We start from the raw sequence: 19584 nt of genomic DNA, 5'->3' as shown, positions 1-19584 counted from the left end.
GTACCCTAAAGGAAAAGAGCAAGGTGCTGTGAGAATGACTGAGAGAAACTGTTTTAGAGATCATGGCTTCTGAGAAGGTCTAGTTTTAACCCAAGACCTGGGGAAGGAGGGGATAGAAGAGAATGAAATAGTTGCAAAGAGGAGGACTGCAGGTTGGTGTCAGGCCCATTCTGTGTGGGTGGTCATGACTCTATGGGGACACGCATCCATCCAGTGTGTGGTGGTTTCTCAGCCAGCAATGCTCCCCACTAGACATATTAAAGGCGTCTACAAGAAGGCTCATCCATGCTTGGCATTTTCTTGCAATCATGCAATGGAGGAAAAGAGAACTAAGGCCTTGAGAGTGTTTTCAGGGGAGAGTCTGGAATTATCATATAAACAGGAGGAGGAGGAAAGTGAAAGAAGGAGGGTCTTGGATAGATAAAGTGGTAGATCAACCTGAAGTCGGGGAGTCCCTCCTTCCCTCGTGCTCCCGCGCACCCAGCCCTAACCCCAAGAGCAGCTCTTGTACATGTGGCCTGTCTGGCTGTTAGCTTCAGGCCCCAGTGTACAGGACAAGGACCCTGTGTGCTGTTCATGCTGTTTCCCTAGCATTTTACAGAATGCCTGAGTCACTACTCAGTAAGAAATTCATGGAGTAGAAGAAAATTGAAAGCATCATTATCCACTTGGTCTGATGATCCCCTGTGGGCTGCTGGTTGAGGAACCATTGGCCATTTATAAGGATCATCTGAGCAGTAAACACATCCCCAAAGTGGATTTGGCTGGACAAGAAGGACTTGGAGCAGCTTGGGAGAGGGTGATAGTTGAGGACGCTGTTTACTTGATTATTGATGTGGCATCTACCTTCAAATCTTACGTTATCTTTCAGGCTGCCCAGAAGAGAAGAAAATGGAATTTATCACCAGCTTATTGGATGCTCTCACCACTGACATGGTTCAGGCCATTAACTCAGCAGCGCCTACGGGAGGTGGGAGGTGAGAATGTGAGCAGGACTTGGGTCCAAGAAGGAATATGGGTCCTTTACTTTTCAGATGCTCAAGGAGGCTGAGATGGGGAGGGAATGGGCAGGGCAAGGGCTGGATATTGACGTGTTTCCTAAAACCTTGCAGACATGGTTTGTCCTCCTTCTTCCACAAATCTTCCTGCCCTTCCACCCTGCCTATCCTGTGGCAGCTTTTAGATACCTGATTTATAGGTAGATCAGGGGTATCTGGAGACTTCTAGTATTTTAATTTCAGAAGGATATGCCTTAGAGTGATAGGACAATGACAGGAAGGGGTAATAGGCATATGATAGACACAGGGAGGGAGGGCAGAAGCGGGACAAAGGCACCTTGTGATTATATTCTTTTCTGAGAATCCCAGGGAGCTCTGGGTAGTGGATTTGGAGCTGATATGGTAGCTGAGGCAATCCTGATGTGGGGCTGAAATGCACACACTCCCGAGTGACCAGCATCACCAGTGCTCACTGACTCAGGCCGATTAAGTCAGTCAGCTGGAGCATGGTCCATCCATCCCATTTACTCAGCACCCAATGAGCACATACATGCCAAGCACTGGGCTAAAGTCTGGTATTCGGGGACATGAGACCTGGCTCTGCCTTCAAAGAATGCAGCATAGCAGGGATACTAGGCTATAGGCAGATACTTGCATGTTACATCCTAGGACAGTATGTGTTAAGTGCTAGAGAAGAGTTGGAAGAACAGAGAAGCACTCTCTAACTCTGGAGGAGTCAGAGAAGCCTTCCTAGAGGAGGTGATTGCTGAATTGACTTTCAAAGCCTCGGAAGGATGTGGCCAGTCAAATAAGGGAGAAAGTCATTTCAAGCAGAAGGAAAGAATATTACACCAGAAAATTCAGTATGGCTGGAGTGGATAGGATGAGGAGGAGAAGATGAGTGGTAACAGATAAGCTAAAGAGATGAACAGGAACCAGACCCCAAAGGACCTGTGAGACTTAACAAAGTAAGACTAAGCCATACTAAGGAAGCCTTCCCATTATGATGCATAGCAGGGGCCAGGGAAGGGGGAAGAAGCCATTCAGGCTCCAGATAGCCACAGAGGAGGTACCACAGTGAACTTATAAGGCTTGCCAAGGGGAGGGAAGTAGCTCCCCAAAATCTGCCCAGTGGCAGAGGTGTGGTCAATAAGGCAAGGAGGCCACTGTGATGACAGGTTCAGGCCCCCAGGCTCCCCGAAGGGCTTAAGCATGGTCACCTCAGTGGGGATCAGTGGGACCACAAGGCCCTGATCTAGAGTCAGGGGGCCGGGACTTCAAGCTTGGAGGTCAGTGGTTGTACATCCTGAAGCAGATGAAGTCTTGAAATCCCAATGTTGTGCCTTATAAAAGCGAGGGCAGTGGTCGCCTCGTGGGCTGCCATTCTTGGAACATCCGCTTGTCCAGGCCACTTGCTCCCAGCAACGTAGTCCTGAGAGCTCCGAGGCTGCTTTCTGCTCTCCCAAAGGAGACACACAGCCCCGAGTCTCTGGGAAAGAGGCCAGCAGATGGGAACTGCTCAGAGACCGTCTGTGACACGCAGCGACTCAGTGTCTGAAATGGAGCGGGTGGTATTGGTATCTTTATGAAGAAGGGAGAGTATGGATTAGGGAAGGGCATGCTCAGTATTACACACTTTTATGTTATTGCTCTTTAGAATATGAAAAATACCCTTGGTTTCATGCAAAAATGGGGTTGGGGCATTTTTTAGTAGAAAGGAGGAAAAGAAAGAAAAAAGAGAGGGGATAAGTTTTAAATATCCAGGTCTGGGTTATCCCGCCCGTAATTCCCTGGGGCCGAGGCTCTGACTACCAGCTGAGATTCCTTGCGGAGACTTCCCAGTGGTTTTGCCTCAGTCCGAAGGGGATGTCTTGGTTTGCCAGGGCTGCTATGAAAAATACCACACAATGGATTTGCTTTAACAACAAGAATTTATTGGCTCACAGAGTGGAGGCGAGAGGTCCAAATTCAAGATGTCAGCAAGGCCATCTTTCTTCTAGAGTCTGTATCTGGTAATGGCAGTCTTCTGTCACATGGCCATCTCTCTCTCTCCTCTCTGGCTTCTTCTGACTTCTGGCTCCTTTTACCTGACTGCTTCCAAATTTCCTCTCTTCATAAGGCCTCCAGGCCCATGGATTAAGGCCCACCCTGATTCAATTTGGCCTCATCTAAAAAAGGATCTTTGAGGACCCTATTCGCAAATGAGTCCACACTTTAAATATCTTCAGAGGTCCTATTTAAAAGGGGTTCAAATCCACAGGTGTGGGGGGCATGATTCAGTCTCCAACAGGGACAAAGTGTGGAGCTCTACCCTCTTGAATCCCATGGGAGCCACAGCCCTTGAGTACCTCGTGGTCTCAGCTGCAGGCAGGCGGAGGGTGCAGGGGACAGAGCCTGGCTGAGTCCTGGTGGTAGAGAACACAGATCTACCCTGCAGTGGGGTGGGGGGCATTGGGGGCACGGTTACAGGAGATATCCTACCTTGGAAGGGTTTTTGCAGAAAATAAAAGGATTAAACATTTATTAATGATTTTAATACCAGTGTGCCCTTAAAAAAACAACCAACCTCTCTTTTAAGTGCAGTTTAGAGTTGGGAGATGAGTTTTTAAAAACATTCTTTCCCAAAATGTGCTTTTAATTTTAAGCTCATATTACCTTGACCATGCTGCGATTTGATGGTTACGAAAGGTTTGAACTGTACTTAGTAATTGTGTGACATAGAAGGTGGTCTTTTAATCAAAAGACAGATGAGACAAACCAACAATAGTTTAGGCATGAAGGAAGGTAGGGGGAGGGGGAAGAAAGAGAAAGAGAGAGAAGCAGTTATACAGGGAGGTAGCTGGCCAGGGTTCCAGTTTTCACCAGCTTTTTGAAAGCCCTCTCAGGACTTCCCATTATATTGAAAATAAAACCTAACTCTAACCTGAACTGGCCCTGCAGGGTCCTTATTGGCCTCCCACCTCCATCTCATATTCCTTTCCGTGGCATGATCCTGTCCCAGCCGACTGGTCCTCCTTGGTTCCTCACACAGACCAAGCACTTGCCTGCCCTGGGACCTCTGGGCCCCCTGCTCCTTCAGCCTGGAATATTCTCCCCTGTCTTCCCCTGCCTGGCTCCTGCAGGGGCATCTGTTTAAATGTCACCTTCTCAGAGACCTACTGCAACCACCCAATCTAAAGGAGCCACCTAACCACCCTCTACCATGCCACCTCTTTTTCATTCTCGGCCCAGCACTTATCACTAGCTAATGTTCTGCTGGTTTGCTTATTTTTGCCTGTCTCTCTCTACCCAGGGAGAATTTAAGTTCTATGAAAGAAGGAGCATTTTCAGTCTTCTGCCCTGCTTAATCCCAGAACTTAGAATAGTATCTGGCTATTCTAGGTGCTCAGTAGATATTTGTTAAATGAATTGAGAGCTCGAAGGAAGGGTGGCTAGATTGATAGAGCCCTGTTTGAGATAAAGAGGAATATCCTGATAAAGCCTTTTTCTTGGCACACAGTAGGAAGGTCCACTGATTACTGCAAGACTAGATATAGGGCCAAGTCCAGCTACCAAGTTCATTTAATAGATATCTACTGAGCACCTACTATGTGCTCCCAGTGTAGGCTAGTAATTGGGACCCTACAGCACCCTGGCTGGGCCTGAGGGACTTGGCCTGCTGTGTGGACAGATCCTGGCCAGCCACTCCTCTTCTATGATGAAGGGACAGAGGCATGGCAGTTGGAGATTAGGCAGGACATATGGGACAGGGTGACAAAGAGAATTAGGAAATCCAGGCTTTGGTTTTGGCTTTGGCTCTGGAGTTCAAGCAGAGCTGAGATTGCAGGCAGGAGGTTGAGGAAGTCGCATTTGATCTCTCCTGCATCCTCTCAGGATATGACCATTAAAGCTGGACATCAGCTGAGGCCAGTGGGAAACAGTGGGCAAAAGGGATAGGAAGAGGTTTTGACAGTGTAGGAAAGAGGATATCTGTCGGGCACAGAGCTTCTGGCTTTACCTGAACTTACATCTGGGCTCTGGAGTCTTCAGATGAAAGGGCACAGATCCTGACATGGAGAAGCTCCTGGTTTGATTGGGAAGAGAGCTAGCTAACCACATGATTCTACTATTAATAAAATGTCAGTGTTGTGTAGAGGCTGATAAAGTACCAGTGTGACTCAGTGGAGGGAGGATGTGTCAGGGAAGACTTTACATAGGAGGTGATATTCAGGCTGTATTTTCACTTACAGATGAGAAAAATTCTCAACCTAGATGGGCTAGAAGTAAGAGCATCCCAGCCGAGGAAGCCGAGGGATAGTAAGGCATGAGTGAGATAGGGCATCTGGAAGGAATTGTAAGAAGTAATATGGTGGTAGAACCAAGGCAGAGAGGTGGGGGAGATCCTATGGACAGGCAGGAGATGATGTTGTAAAGCTGAGCAGGGTCCAAATCATGGTGGATCTTAGGAGCCATGTCTGAGTGTGGATTTTACATGTGGCAGCAGGGAGTCACATGAGTGGATGGATATTTTTGAAGAATCATCCTGATGGCACTGTGAAAACTGTAGGGGAGCAAGACAGGAGGCAGGAAGGTTTCAGCAGTGATGGTGCCGTCCAGCGTGAGAGGTGATGGGGGCGTGCTCGAGAGCCATGGGGCAGGGCATGATTCACCAGAGCTTCAGTAATGGAGTCACTAGGCTTTGAAGACTTGTTCGATGCAGGGAATGATTTAGTGGTGGAAAGCTCTGCTGCCCAAAGCTAAAAATAGGCAAAATAGAATGGGGTGTCCATGGAAACATCTGTGCCTGTGTGCAGGGGAGGGGGCGCTCCGCAAATGTCATTGGATGGCAGCCACCCTCAGTGGGCATTTATTGGATGATGGAATTATCCCCTTGATCTGTCTCACCAGGGTTCCAAGAAGCTCCATTTACTCTTAGATCATTAGCCTTTATCAGTGCTTCATCAGTCCCAGAGAGAGATTTCTGGAATCTGAGCTGTCAAGAGTCTTACAGAGACTGAGAAACTTCTCCTCTCCCTACCCTGCTGTAGGGAAAGTTGCCTTTGAGGGGAGGTAGAATGGGCTCTGTGAGCCTCTTGGCCCCTCTTGTGGTTCAAGGAGAGAGTATCTGTACTGTGGCTTTATCCTTCCCGCCCAGTGTGGTTATCCACTGATGGTTTTGCAAGGAAAAGGCTGGAATGTGGCTGACTTGGCATTTCCCATTCCTGCCCATGGGGCCTCGGCTGCACAGCTGGCGGGACCTGGACCCAGCTCCAGACAAGGCTCAGTTGGTCTGCTTGGCTTGGCTGGTACATCAGGCCTCCCTACCTCACCTTCTCTAAAACTGCTTAGGACAGCAGAACTGGGCCCAAGATCTTGGCCAGAGTAGGTTTCCTTGTGGTAAATGGGGCTGGCTCTCCAGCTGTGCATTGCAGCCAAGGCCTGGCAGGGCCAAAGCTGCAGAAGCAAAACTGAAAGTGCTGGAGGAGAAGGGCAGCACCTGCCACCTCTTAAACCAGAGAAGGCTCTGAGGGGCCAGTCCAGGGAAGGACCTGGCACTAGTGGGTGCCTTCATTCCTGGAGGCGGGAATCAGTGAAGACAGTCACCAAAATGACCCAGGGGCAGGGCAGACAGTAGTATTTTATTGCACCACAGTCTTCCAAAATCTGGTATTTAGTATCATTTGGGTGTGTTCTTTCTACACCCTATCCAGGAAAACGTGGATATTTTTACATACTCAATGACCCCTTTCAGTAGAAGTAGAGCTTCACCTGTAGGACGATCCTAGCACAGATGAGCCAATGTTATTACAGTGACCTTAAATTGTAAGATTTAAATTAAATGCCCTCTAACTTAGGGTTCACAATCCTTATTTGACAAGCAGCTTTAAAGTCCCCATCTCTAATTGATGTATATGTGTGTACGTGTGAGAGGGGTTGGGAATTTGATGCCACTGTAAACCTAGAACTGGGAGTGCAAGTTGCAGATGCATTTAAAGCATGCTGCAAGGGTTCTCCAAGAGCTGGAGGGCTTGATGAAGTAGGGCTTTGAGGTCAGGGGGCAAATGATGGTGAGAATATGATGGACAGGACTCCAGCCAAGATTGCTTGAGAGAATCCTGAACGACTCTGGGGGAGGTATTCCTACCCCACCTCTATCCAGCTCTCTCTGGGAAAATCTCAGATGCTCCTTAGATAACCCATAACCCCTCCCAGCTGCTGTCTTTTGTCTTGCCCTGTCACCTTCAAGATGTTTCATGCTTAAACATCCTCCAGGGACATGACTGGAATCTCCTTCCCTCTAGATCAAAGGTTCTTTACCTGATTCCATGGCCCCTGGATAGGCTTCAGAGAATCCATAACCCCCTAATATCTTCAGACTTCGGTGTGTACCTGTGTTTTTCTAGAGAGAGCAACCATAGCTTTATTTAGGTTCACAGAAGGGCCCATGACCTCTCAAAGCTAAGAAATTCTTGCTTTAAATGCACTTGGAGGTTGGCCTGGCAAAGCCATTTGGTTCCAAAGTAGAATTCTAGCCCTGACCAGTTGCATATGTAAAGCTGGGACTCTGATGCCCAGTGGAGCTTCCTTGAGGCCAAAGCAGTTTGGAAGCAGAGAGCACTAGGCTAGCTGGGAGGGGAGGAGGGTGTGGCAGGGGCTTCGCAGGGCAGGCTGCCAGTTTTGGCTGTGTTAGAGGACCTAGAGTGCTCCTGAGGAAGTGTCCTCGGGCATCTCAGCTTGCTCCAGGGGCCCAATCAGGAGGCGGGGGCTAAAGGCCAGCAGTTGGCAGTCGAGGCTGGTCTGTGCTATGTGGTCCTGATGGGAGTGAAGAAGAGAGGAGCCTGGTCCTCCTCACCAGGGAGACAGGACAGGACAGCAGAGGCAGAATTAATGGGGAAAAGGGGAGCAGGGGCCAGGTGATGGAAGGAAACTCTTAAAAGTTGTAACATGGGGAGAAGAACGGCTTCTTGTTGCGTAATAGCCCGACAGGAGGTGGGGAGACCTCTGTCATCTGAGCTGCACTGGACAGGCAGGAGCCCGGGAGCACAGGCTGGAGGGAGTGCGCCTTCCTTGGCAGGGCGTCTGGGCAGGATGACCTCATCCCTTCCCGGCTCAGCCACTGAGGCTTTATTATTCCAGGCTCTAGGTAGACATTACGCTATGTGAGCCTAAAGGTTAAAGGAAGAGCTGCTTTCGCTTTGGGGCTTTCATGGTCCCCTGGCTGGAGGGGAGAGCAGGAAGGCCCCTGCCCCCCCTCCCCAGCTGCCCTAGGAAGCTTTGGGCAGGGGGGGGGGGCAGGAGATGCCTTCCTAGGGACTCCACAGCCTGTCTCCTCCCTGCCTTAGGGGGAGGCACAGGTAGGCAGGCGCTCAGAGAGGCTGGCCGCTCCCCTTGCGGCGCCACGGGCATGCTGGAAGAGAATATTTTTGCCTGCCCACCTGCAGGGCCAGGTCGTGAAGGGCAGGCTGCAGGCAAATGCAACAATATGCCACACTGAATAACAGCACACTTCTTTCTGAGACCTCCCAAGCCCGATTTCCATGACCGGCTAAACAGATCCCGCTGAGGCCAGTGGCAGGTAGCAGCCCACAATCACTCCTTCACACCTTTCCTCAGGTACTCCCTGGGCTGGGCCTGCTAGGATGAAGTCCTGCTGGCCGAGCCCTCATTGTGTTCCTTGGGAATCAGTGCAGGATGTGGTGGGGGACCTGCCAGAGGCAAAAATCCAGATAATTGGGAATGGGCGTACAGCTGGAATGCTTGGCCTTTTTTTGTAATGAAACTTCTTTTTCCCCTAAATTTTGGGGTCACCTGGGCTTGGGAAAGGAGGTTGTTTTCTTTCTTTGAGAGAGAGGGACAGAGGTGGTCCCCTCCCTGCTGGAAAACTCAGCAAATTCCAGAGGAGAGGGTGGCACTGCCAAGTGCCTGGAATATTTTTCTTACCAGGTATGGCTTCAGAATGTGCTGGCAGGCTCTGGGTCTGGGACCTCTGTGTGACAGGGAGTCCGTCCTGCCCCACTTCTGACCCTGGTGGTCCCTGTGCCCTGCTGTCTAAGCATTTGAATGTATGGCACTCCCACCTCAACCTCATTTCCTTGCTGCCCAGGAACTTTAGCACAAGAATCTGGACCATGTTCATCCAGTGCCAAGTCCTGGGGGCAGGAGCCACATGACTCGTGTGTTCTGTCCTTCTGGTCAAGGAGACCCCAGTTGCCCCAGCTGGCATGGACCCATCATTGTCTTTAAAATGTTTAAATATTAGTTGTCACCCTGAATCCTCCTTGGGAAAAGGTGGGGTCTAAATAAGTAAACAATGTGGGGGTAGACTTTGGCAAATAGTCACTCCATCCGCGGGGCTGCGTTGACTTGGTCGTGACTGCATCTGGACTCGGGGTCGTGTGTTTCTCAGCATCACTGGGGGTTGCTGGCTGACATCCAACCTCCTGACTCAAAGCCTCTAGTTTGGAAGGCTCATCCTCAGTAGGTCTTGACTTCTTCCTGGGTCCATCCCAGTTGCCTCCTCCTCTCAACCCCTGCTGGCTTGGTACCTGATAGTGACAGACCATGGGCACGTCACAAATCACATCCCGTTGTCACTGCCTGTTTTCACATGCTTTGGCTCTGCTTCATGGAGACAGCGAGCAGCTTGAGACCAGGGGCTCCACCTCTTGCTTTGGACACCATCTCAGAGCCTGACCTGGTGCTGGGTGTGTGGTGGGTGCTTGGTGCCCCCTTTCCCGTAGTCATGCTCATTCATGAATGTACATGCTCTTATATGAAGAGAAGCTTGTCTGGCAGTGAACTGCAGGAGAACGACAATTTAGATTCCGGTTGTGGTTTCCTCTGCTGAATTAAATCCAGCCAATATGTCTTGAGCACCCTTCCTACCCAAGAACATTCTGGGTTAGCGGTTGAGGCTGAGGCATGTGCATGTAATAAAGGGTGACCCACTTTGGGAACTTCGAGAAATGGATCGTCCAATCTTGAGGCTCAGGTAGAGAGAGTGATTCTGCTTCAGGCTGAACAGGTTGGTAGAGGGAGGTGGTTCTTTGGCTCAGAGGAGTCCAGCATGAGGGCCCTGGTGTTGGACTATTTGGGAGAGAATCTGGTGGGGTTGATGGTGCCTGAAAGATCCTGAGTGGTGTTCTCTGGGGTGGGGGTGTCCGTGTGTGGCAGGTTCTCAGAGCCAGACCCCAGCCACACCCTAGAGGAGCGGGTCGTACACTGGTACTTCAGCCAGCTCGACAGCAACAGCAGCAGTGACATTAACAAGCGAGAGATGAAGCCCTTCAAGCGCTACGTGAAGAAGAAAGCCAAGCCCAAGAAATGCGCCCGGCGTTTCACCGACTACTGTGACCTGAACAAGGACAAGGTCATCTCACTGCCCGAGCTGAAGGGCTGCCTGGGTGTTAGCAAGGAAGGTGAGTGCTCTCCCTGGTGCTCCTGATCTTTCACACCCCGGCACGGGGACTGAGTGCTCTCCCAAAAAATTAGATACCAGTTATGCATTTATTAAGCAACTACTTGCTTCATGGCAGGTGCCTGATACAGTTGTAGAATTGAAGGGTCCATTCCCTCTCCTTATGCAGTCTGCTGAGGAGACAGATATTAAATAAGTATTACACACATTGTGATAAGTGCTATGAGAGTGTAGTGGTTAGGACAGGACAGTTTGCAGTAACAAGCAGACCCACATATGGAATGGCCCAACACATTGGACCCTTTGTGTTTTACTCACGTAATGGTTCGGCAGAGTTCTGGGTCATTGTGTAGGTGTGAAGGGGGATGGAGAGGGAGAGCAGGACTGGAGATTGCTCCATGCAGTCACTCTGGGATCTAGGCTGACAGTGGCTCTGTCATCTTCATCCTGTGGCTTTCAAGGATACCCCGGGGGTGATTTCCATACCCAGAAGGGGTAAAGCTTGAAGAAGTACACCTGGGGAGTGTTACGGACCAGTCCTGGAAGTGGCGCACATTACTTCTCATATTCACTGGGCTGGAACCCTGTCACTAGACCACTCCCAATGGTAAGGAAGCCTGGGAGCCAGAAAGAGAAGGAAAGCAAGGATTTTGGTGACTATATAATAATCTCTATCACAGTAGAGCCAGTACAGAGTACTGTAGGAACATATGTAGGGGCCCCTAAATCAGCTAAGGGGGCAGATCGTCTTGGAAAATTTCATGCAGGAAGCAATGTCTAAACCATGGTCAGCAAACCATAGCCTGTAAACCCTATCTAGTCCATGACTTGCATTCTTGCATGACCTAAGAATGGTTTTTGCATTTTTAAAGGTTGTAATTTTAAAAGACGACTATACAACAGAAACTGCCTATGGCCCATAAAGCCTAAAATATTTACTATCTAGTCCTTAACAGAAAATGTTTTCCAACACCTGAGAAATGAGTTGGAGTTGACTAAACAGAGAGGCCAGGGGAGGGAAGAGGCAAATTAGGTGTGAGGATCTGGAAGAGGGAAGGCAGGTTTATAGGAAGTGAAAGACGTTAGTGTGGCCAATATGCATATTTGAAGGTGGCAGAAGGGAGGGGCAGGAGGCAAGATGAGGTTGGAGAGCCTTTTGATCCATGTGAAAGAGGAGACTATACATGCAGAGCTGTGAAGGGATTCAATCAGAGAAATGATATGATCTGGTTGTTATAATTGTTCTTAAAATGTCTATTGTGGTAACATAAACATAACATAATGTTTCCCATTTTAACCCCTTTCAAGTGATAGGATCAGTTCTCCTTAAGATGTGATTCTGGCTGCAGTTTGGAGAATGGGTTGGAAGTGGCCAAAGCAGGGTCATTAAAAAGGAGGCTGTGGTGTAGTTCAGGCAAAACATGATAGTGGCCTAAGTGTGAGAAGGGCAGTGGTGGATAAAGAGAAGTGGGATAGTCAAGAGACCCTTAGCGAGCAGGCTGACAGGCCTTGGGGATTGAGCAGCTATAGGGATGAAGGTTGGTTTGGGCACCTGGAGGGCAGGTGCCTTCCCTGAGATGGGTGACATGGATGGACGGGCCGAGTGGGGGTAGGGGGTAGGGGAGGTGAAGAGTGTAGTTTGGACATGTTCAGTTGGATGTGTTCAAAGGATAAGCGGGTCTGTAGTGCAGCTGAAGATGCTGGCTTATTTGAAATGGAAGCTTTGGAAGGGGCGGGGATTGCCTAGGGAGAGAGTTTGGCACGAGACCACGGAGGGGCTCTTCCGTGTTCTCACACTTGGTTGTCAGTGTAGGACGGAGGGTGGCTGGGCTGCCACAAGGAACCCAGGCGGAGGGTCTGGCCCCCTCCATAGCTGGGCGCTGGCCCTGCTTCTGATGCCAGCTGGCATGTGCCCCTGAGTGAAGCACCTCTTCACCCTGGGCACCGTGGCTGAGGTCCCAGGAGGATGCCTCTCTGTGATCCTGTAGATTTCAGGTCTCCAAGATGCAGTGCAATGTGTTACCTCAAGCCCTGGCTCTGCCTCCGACTAGCTTTTTCACCATGTACAAATGACTCAGCCATTCTGTGTTTGAGTTTCTTCATCTGAAAAATAGGAATCACAATAGCACTACCTTTCCGGGCTGTTGTGTTGATAAAACGGGACAGTGAAGGTCAAGAATTTACCCCAGTGCCTGAGACATTGAAAGACCTCACCAGAAGTTCAATATTACTATTTTTCTTCATATGCATAGCACCTCTGTCAGTGGCATGCATCGCACTGTATTGCCATGTTCTCTTTGATTCCCCCTTGGGGCCGGGGACTGTGTCTTTTTGACTCCTAACTGCTGGCACAGTACATGTCACCTAGTGGCAGTTCTTTAAATCCTTGCAAATGAACAACCAAGTGAAGCGGCTGCCCTTTGTGGTGACATCATGCTTTGAGACACATGGAATCTGCCTTCATTTAGCAGAGCACCGGCAGAGGGTCCAAATCGGGAAGAGACCATCCTGCGTCCTGTAGACACCAGCCCTCCCTAGGAGCACTTCCGGGCCGAGAGGGGAGAGAATCACAGAGGCCTGCACCCATCCTGCCCGGGCCCCTTCCCAGTTGGGAGTTCTGGTCTATGCAGTACCCAGGGGCCCAGGGAAGGCTAAGTCTGGTGGCCTCAGGTGCCCACAGCTCTGGGAGGCTTCCAGACCTTCCTCCCAAGTCAGTCCCAGGATGGCCACTTACTAGCTCCATGATCTTTGACAAGTTGCCGAAACTCTCTAAGCCTCAGTTTCCTTATCTGCCAAGTGGGCATGATAGTAGCCTCCTTATAGGTGTGGTGAAGATTTAGCGCGATAATACCTGTGAGGAACTCAGCAGAACCTATATTCCAGGTTGGTGTATAGTAAACGCACAAAATAAATTAGTAGTAATATAGGAACGTACCTCCAGGTTGGAAACATGACATCGGCCTCCCTGGGCCCCTCTGCTCTGGGGAGCGGCTGGCTGGAGAGCCATGGGGTAGCAGGTGTGTAGCAGCTCCAGCGAATGAAACCAGGGGGTAGTCATCGGGTATGTGGCGCCCTCTGGTGGGACAAGAGGGGCTTGCATGCTGGGTGCGGGGCAGGGAAGGGTGGGGTAAGGTGTGGCGCTGAGGGGTGAGTATCGCTTTGGGTTTGGAGAGACTATTTAGGAAATGCTGCATGAACACGGCTGTTTTTACCAACTGGACTTCTTGCTGAGGTGCTGAATTCTCTGCAGGGCTGAAAAGGCCAGGCATTCTGACGGGTGGGGCTTCTCCTAAGTGAAGGAAGTTCATACAGCACCCTCATCAGGGTCCTGGCCACCACCCTGTGAGGCAGGCAGAGTGGGGACTGAGTCCCCCATTTTTTCAGAAATGCCGTCTCTTCCTTTACATTCCCCGAGCATGCTGCCTGCCCTGGGTTGAGGCTTTTTCTCACACCTGCTCTCCCAGGTGACTAAGAACCTGGTTTGTGGAGGTAGATAACCTGCTTCACATAGCTGTGTGATCCTAGCCAAGTACTTAATACCCCCAAACCTCCATTCATCATCGTGAAATGAAAATAACCCCTTAGGGTGGCAGACTTGGCCCAGTGGTTAGGGCATCCGTCTACCACATGGGAGGTCCGCGGTTCAAACCCCGGGCCTCCTTGACCCGTGTGGAGCTGGCCCATGCGCAGTGCTGATGAGCGCAAGGAGTGCCCTGCCACGCAGGGGTGTCCCCGTGTAGGCGAGCCCCACGTGCAAGGAGTGAGCCCTGTAAGGAGAGCCGCCCAGCGCGAAAGAAAGCGCAGCCTGCCCAGGAATGGCACCACACACACGGAGAGCTGACACAACAAGATGACGCAACAAAAAGAAACACAGATTCCCATGCCGCTGACAACAACAGAAGCAGACAAAGAAGACGCAGCAAATAGACAGAGAACAGACAACCGGGGTGGGGGGGGGGGGGGGAGGGGAGAGAAATAAATCTTTTAAAAAAAAGAAAAGGAAAAAAAAAGAAAACTCCTTAACTAAAGGATACAAGTTGCTATGAGGATTAAATGATATGAAGCAGGTAAAGGAATTAGCACAGTAGCCTTTTAAAATGAGAGTGGTTACTGCTGGCTGTGCATTGTGTTTCCTAAGTCTCGGCCTGGTGGTCGGCACTGCGGCAGGCCTCCTCTTTACACGTGTACACATTTCTGCCCACCAGCGAGAGAAGCGGCTGCAGGTGGAACAGCAGAAAGATGGGGTTTGGAGCCAGGTAACCTGGCTCTGCCACCTCCCAGCTGCCTGGGCCTCGACCTGTCACACTATCTTTCCGAGTTTTGTTTCCGCAGCTGTGAAATTGGATATCTAACCAGTATCTACCCTTCCCCTACCTTCTGCCCATCATATTCTGTCTCTCAGGTTTGAAGGAAGGTTGGCCTAACTGGGAGGGACTTTGAGCTGTGCGTTCACAAGACCACTGGATGGGCTTGGATTCCTGCAGCCCTGTATATTCCTCACAGCCCTTTCTCCATCTCCATGAACTCAGTCCATCCCCCAGGCCATCCTGTGAAGGAGGCAGAGCAGAAGCAGTGCAATCTTTGTCTTAATTCCCATTCTGCAGCAGGGCCCAGAGGGCCTAAGCGGTGTGCACACAGTCACACAGCCTCCAAGTGCCACATGGAGGGCTTGCCTCCCAGCTCCTATTTCCACTACAGGGACAGACACGGCCAGCTCCAGAGGTGCATGGCACCCTATGAGGAAGGGTAGGTGTTAGCAGAGCAAGCCTTGGACTTTGTGTAAGTCACTCAACTGCCCTGGGCCTCTGTTTCAGGATTTGTAAAGTGAAGGGGCTGGCCCAGGTGATTGATTAGATTCCCTCCAGCCCTGACATTCTTCAGCCAGGTCCCAAAAAAGTCCCAAGAAGTCTCTGCAAGCATCCATCAGGACCAAAGCGCTTCTCAGTTAATAGCTGAGGCGATGCCAGAGAGGAGCCCAGCAGGCATCTGGCCTTATAGAATAGGGATTTTGTTTAAAGGTGTTGGCCAGCATGGGTTCACTCAGGCAACACAGAGCCATATACACCCAAGGAACAAGAAGCAGGGCCACACAACTCATGGCCCTCTCCCAAGTCCTCTCTTTGTTCTGGGGATCAGAGGGGCAGGGACCCAGGTATAGAAGAAGCTCTATCAGTTCTCTGGGTCAAGACTGCTCAAGTGTCTTTTGTTCCTATTTGTTGCAGGTGGTAGGCTTGTCACCTACTCCCAGGGAAAATGAGCAGGCACAGACCCATTCAGTAAGTTACCTTCTCTCTGGGGCTCCCCTCTTTCCTGCATGGAGCCCCTAATGCAACTTTGGTAGCACAGCTGGGTAGAAGGATTGACCAAGTTACCTAGGCTCCCATTCCCACTCTTTGCTGAGGATATAAGAGAAAGATTGGGTTAGTGCTCAGAGGACCCTGCTGTCCCCTTCTGTGAACAAGCCCCTTCCATCTGTGCTCTAGCCCCAGGTTGAAAGGCTGGCATCTAGGAGAAGTTTGATTTGTGTAGAGTGCTCACTCCCCATCCTGTGCCTTCTGGGCAAAGCCTAGTTCTCTGGAATGCCAAATTTATTTCAGTTCCCATTGTGAGGCCTCACAGTGGCAAAAGGATGGACTGGGAAAACATGGGCTTATTTGCAATCCTAGACCACTTGTTCCCCACCCAGCCACATACCTAACAGCAGGTGGAAAAGGCTGCTCTTTGGGGGAAATCAGTGTGCGTGGTTTGATTTCTCATAAACCCAAATCTAACTTCTTACTTATACTTTTCCCTTTTTTCTTCACTCCCTCCCCATCTCAGTAGGACGCCTCGTCTAAGGAACAGAAAACCAAAGGGCAGGTGGAGAGTCCAGGGAGAAAGGATCATCAGAAACCTAACTTCTGACATTGCCCGTGGCCCAGCCACATCTCATGTAACATAAGTGGTGCCCACCATGTTTGCACTTTTAATAACTCTCATTTGCGTGTTTTGGGTTTCATTTTTAAATGCCAATATCTAATACCACAGTGGGAAAAGGAAAGGGAAGAAAGACGGTCTATTCTCTCTTATTCTGAGTTTTTGGATCTGCTACTGACAACTTTTAGGTTTTTTTTGGGGGGGGGCATTGTTGGGACTGAGAAGAAAGAGATTTATATACTGTATATAATTATATATGTAAATTGTATAGTTCTTCTGTACAGGCCTTGGCATTGCTGTTTGTTTCTTCCTATCCCTCTCCCTGCTGTGGGTGGTGGGTTCTGGATACATGGTCCAGCTTTCCAGAACCCAGGACTAGCTCGCCAGCCCATCTGTATTTTGCTTGGAAGCTGATTGTTCGGTGCATGTAGATGTGAGCCCTGCAATGACATTGTAGAGGCCATTGGTTCTTTCTGGTGGGAGGAGGGTCCTGCTCCACACCATTAGCTGTGCCAGCTGGCAAGTCCCTTGGCCTTTGGCCTTCTCCAAGGGAGGCTGGGTTGGAGACTGGTGGGAGTTGCCCCCAGAGGGGAGTGGGTTCCAGCTCATATGAGGGACTAGCACAGGCACGAGTTCTCCCATACCCCATGTGCTCCTGCTACCCAAACTCCCAGATGCCCAGAAGCCATGGGATACCAGTACCTCAGTGAACCCACTGAGCAAAACATCCTCCAAGAATTTACATCAAGTCAATTTAAACATTTTCATCCATGTTCAACATCTACTCTGGGTAAAGGCATGAGAGGGGAGGTAAAGATGAAAAAGACACCCAGTGGGGCCTTGTATTTAGTAGATGCTGAAGAATTAGTTATGCTATAGAGGAGCTCCGAAAGCCGGACTGGTGTGTGCAGTGCCCACAGGAAAGCAGATGGACCCGGCTAATGGGTGAGGGCTCCCTTTCCACCTTACCATGTCGGGACGGGCCCACCAGTCACCTCAGAGAAACTTCTAGGACTTTCCCCAGGACAGTAAGGACCTTCTCTAGCTGGGGCCCCACTGTCCAGTCCCAAGAAGACCCTCCCCACTGAGGCACTACCCCTGAGCAGGGCCCTGACCAGGCCAGTGCTTATGGCACCTTCCAGACCGAAGTGGGATAGACAGTCTGCCAAGGGTGGGTGCATGGAGGGGATGGATAATGTGGGACGAGGCCGGAATGTGGGACGGAATGTGAGAGGAGGCCAGGTTCCCGAGAGCAATCCTTGAGGACACTGGGCCTGTGCTTCCAACCTCCCTAAAGCAGGATAGGTCTTACCTGGGAGACAAGGGGTTTGCCAGGACCTTGGCCCCGTTTCTGGATCTCGAGTCAGCCTGTGTACTCGGAGAAGGCTTCCTTAATAGAAGTTCAGCATCTTCCCCGGTAATGCCTTTCTCACATGTGTGTAGGCTGTGATTTGAGGATTTTCTCTGTAAGGGAGGGACACCATTTGTAGCTTGTTTTATAAAAAATAAAAATGGGTAAACCTCGGTGGCTGTTGTCTCTTTTTTCAGGTTGGCTTCTGCTGATAGAAGGCATGGCCATCTCGTCTGCCCGGGGTGTCCCCACTCTGATCCTAGGAAGCGTGTGTTTCTGTTAATGATGTGCCCGGAAAGAGGTGGCCGTGAGGTGGCACTGCACTTTGCTGGAAGGACACTGGCTGATCCCAGGCCCCTTCTAAGCTGTCTGTGCACTCAATGAATCTCCCTCCTGCCTCCTCCCATACGGCTGCCCCATGGGATGGGATCCCCTCCCCTAGATCTTCCCACCAAACCATCACTGGGATGTAGGGAATGTTGCTGGCAGGATTGGGGGCAGGACATGGCTGGAGGGAAGCTCATTACATGGCTACAGGCTGGTAGATGTGGGAGTATAGGCCATAATGCAGATTACAGGACCCTGGGCTGGGGGGCAGCCAGAGGCAGGGATTATACCCCCAGTGGGGTTCCTGCAGCCTGGCCCCCAGTTTTGTGGGGTACCTATTTGGGTAGAGGCTTCTGGTCTTGTTTGCAGAGCTGGAGGACTGTCTTGTGGAGAGTGGCAGCAGATGGGGGTTCTGGACTTTCTCCAGTGTTCACCGGCATCTTTGCCAGTTGCCCCCTCTTTCCACACAAGCCATCTCTGGAAATGGCCTCACTCAACCACCCACACTTCCAGTTCCTTCTGGCACACTCAGTCCTCCTGTCCTTTGCAGGTCAATGGAAGATAATTCCCCTTGGAAAATTCTCCTCTATTCTCTTTCTCCAGTTAAGTCTTCCTGGACAATGAGTCTGAGACCTGGAATGTGGGACCCCCAATCTCTCCTTTTCCAGTGCTCATCCTTCTGCAATGCCCCCACTACCACCCAGCCACCAGTGTGGGAGGAGAAAACAGTCAGTTCTCTGCATACTTACCAGGCACCAGCTGCTGTGCCCAGGGCATCTACTAGTCCTGTCTTATTTAATACTTACCACAACCCAGCGCGACGGGTGTCATTATCCCCATTTCACAAGTGTGGGCTCAGACCCAGGACTTAAGTGACTTGCCGGGCATCACCTAGCTGAGAGGACAGAGACCGGAGGCAGCCTCAGGGTTTCTGGCTTCAGGTCCAGAGCTCTGCCCACTCCTGGTTCTGACTTCCTTGAGGGGCTAGATAAGCCACTTCCACCCACCTGTCCAGTTCAGACCCCAGGTAGTTGCATTTAGCTGCATGCATTTTTCTCAAAGCAGTTTGGGGTCTTATTAAAAGCTGTTAGTTCGCAGAGACATAGCACAGGCTTCAGGGATTTGGGGAAGAGGAATGAAGGATGGCACATGCCCTGCAGGACCTCACTGTGAGACTTGGGATTAACCTGGTTTCCAGCAGAGAGGCTCGCCTGGTGTGGGAAGGGGGCAGGCCTGAGTACGCACGTGACTTCAGGACCAGCCCGCAGCCCCATTCTGCCTTCCTCTACTTTCTCAAAGCACAGCAGGACCAAGAGTCAAGGAAAAGCAGAGGATAGGCCTATCCTGCTTCTTCCTTTGTCAAAAGACTCCTGAGCCATGCTTGGGCCTTGTGGGGCGAGGGGGTTGGGGACACTTGCAGGTGGCGGACTAGGGATGACTGCTGTTGGGTCAGGCATCTTTTCAGGATCCCCGTGATGTCACCTGCAGGTGACAGTATTCTCCCCTGGGGTCCAAGAGGATCTAAGTGGGATGGGAAGCTGGCATGCCTGCCCTCCTGTAGGAAAAGCCAACAAGATAACGAGGCTGGCCGTCAG

At 50.7% G+C, this 19584-nt stretch overlaps 1 protein-coding gene across 8 annotated transcripts in view; it reads left to right on the top strand.

The window, feature by feature from the left end:
- The window catches only part of SMOC1 (SPARC related modular calcium binding 1), a 149846-nt gene extending 132010 nt beyond the window's left edge, over positions 1-17836 (top strand). For 2 of the 8 annotated variants that reach the window (XM_071213840.1, XM_058293197.2), the window contains exons 10-13: positions 872-977; positions 10152-10396; positions 15618-15671; positions 16219-17836. In XM_071213840.1, the coding sequence (XP_071069941.1) occupies positions 872-977; positions 10152-10396; positions 15618-15652 (386 nt within the window). In that variant the 3' untranslated portion in view covers positions 15653-15671; positions 16219-17836. Of the gene's footprint in view, positions 1-871; positions 978-10151; positions 10397-15617; positions 15672-16215 lie in introns of all 8 variants that reach the window. The other 6 variants (XM_058293200.2, XM_058293196.2, XM_058293201.2 and 3 more) reach the window with 3 other exon arrangements.
- Positions 17837-19584: the final 1748 nt, after the last annotated feature.

This window comes from Dasypus novemcinctus, chromosome 3 (assembly GCF_030445035.2).
Source record: "Dasypus novemcinctus isolate mDasNov1 chromosome 3, mDasNov1.1.hap2, whole genome shotgun sequence".
Taxonomy (NCBI): domain Eukaryota; kingdom Metazoa; phylum Chordata; class Mammalia; order Cingulata; family Dasypodidae; genus Dasypus; species Dasypus novemcinctus.
This window is presented reverse-complemented; position numbering and strand designations above follow the sequence as displayed.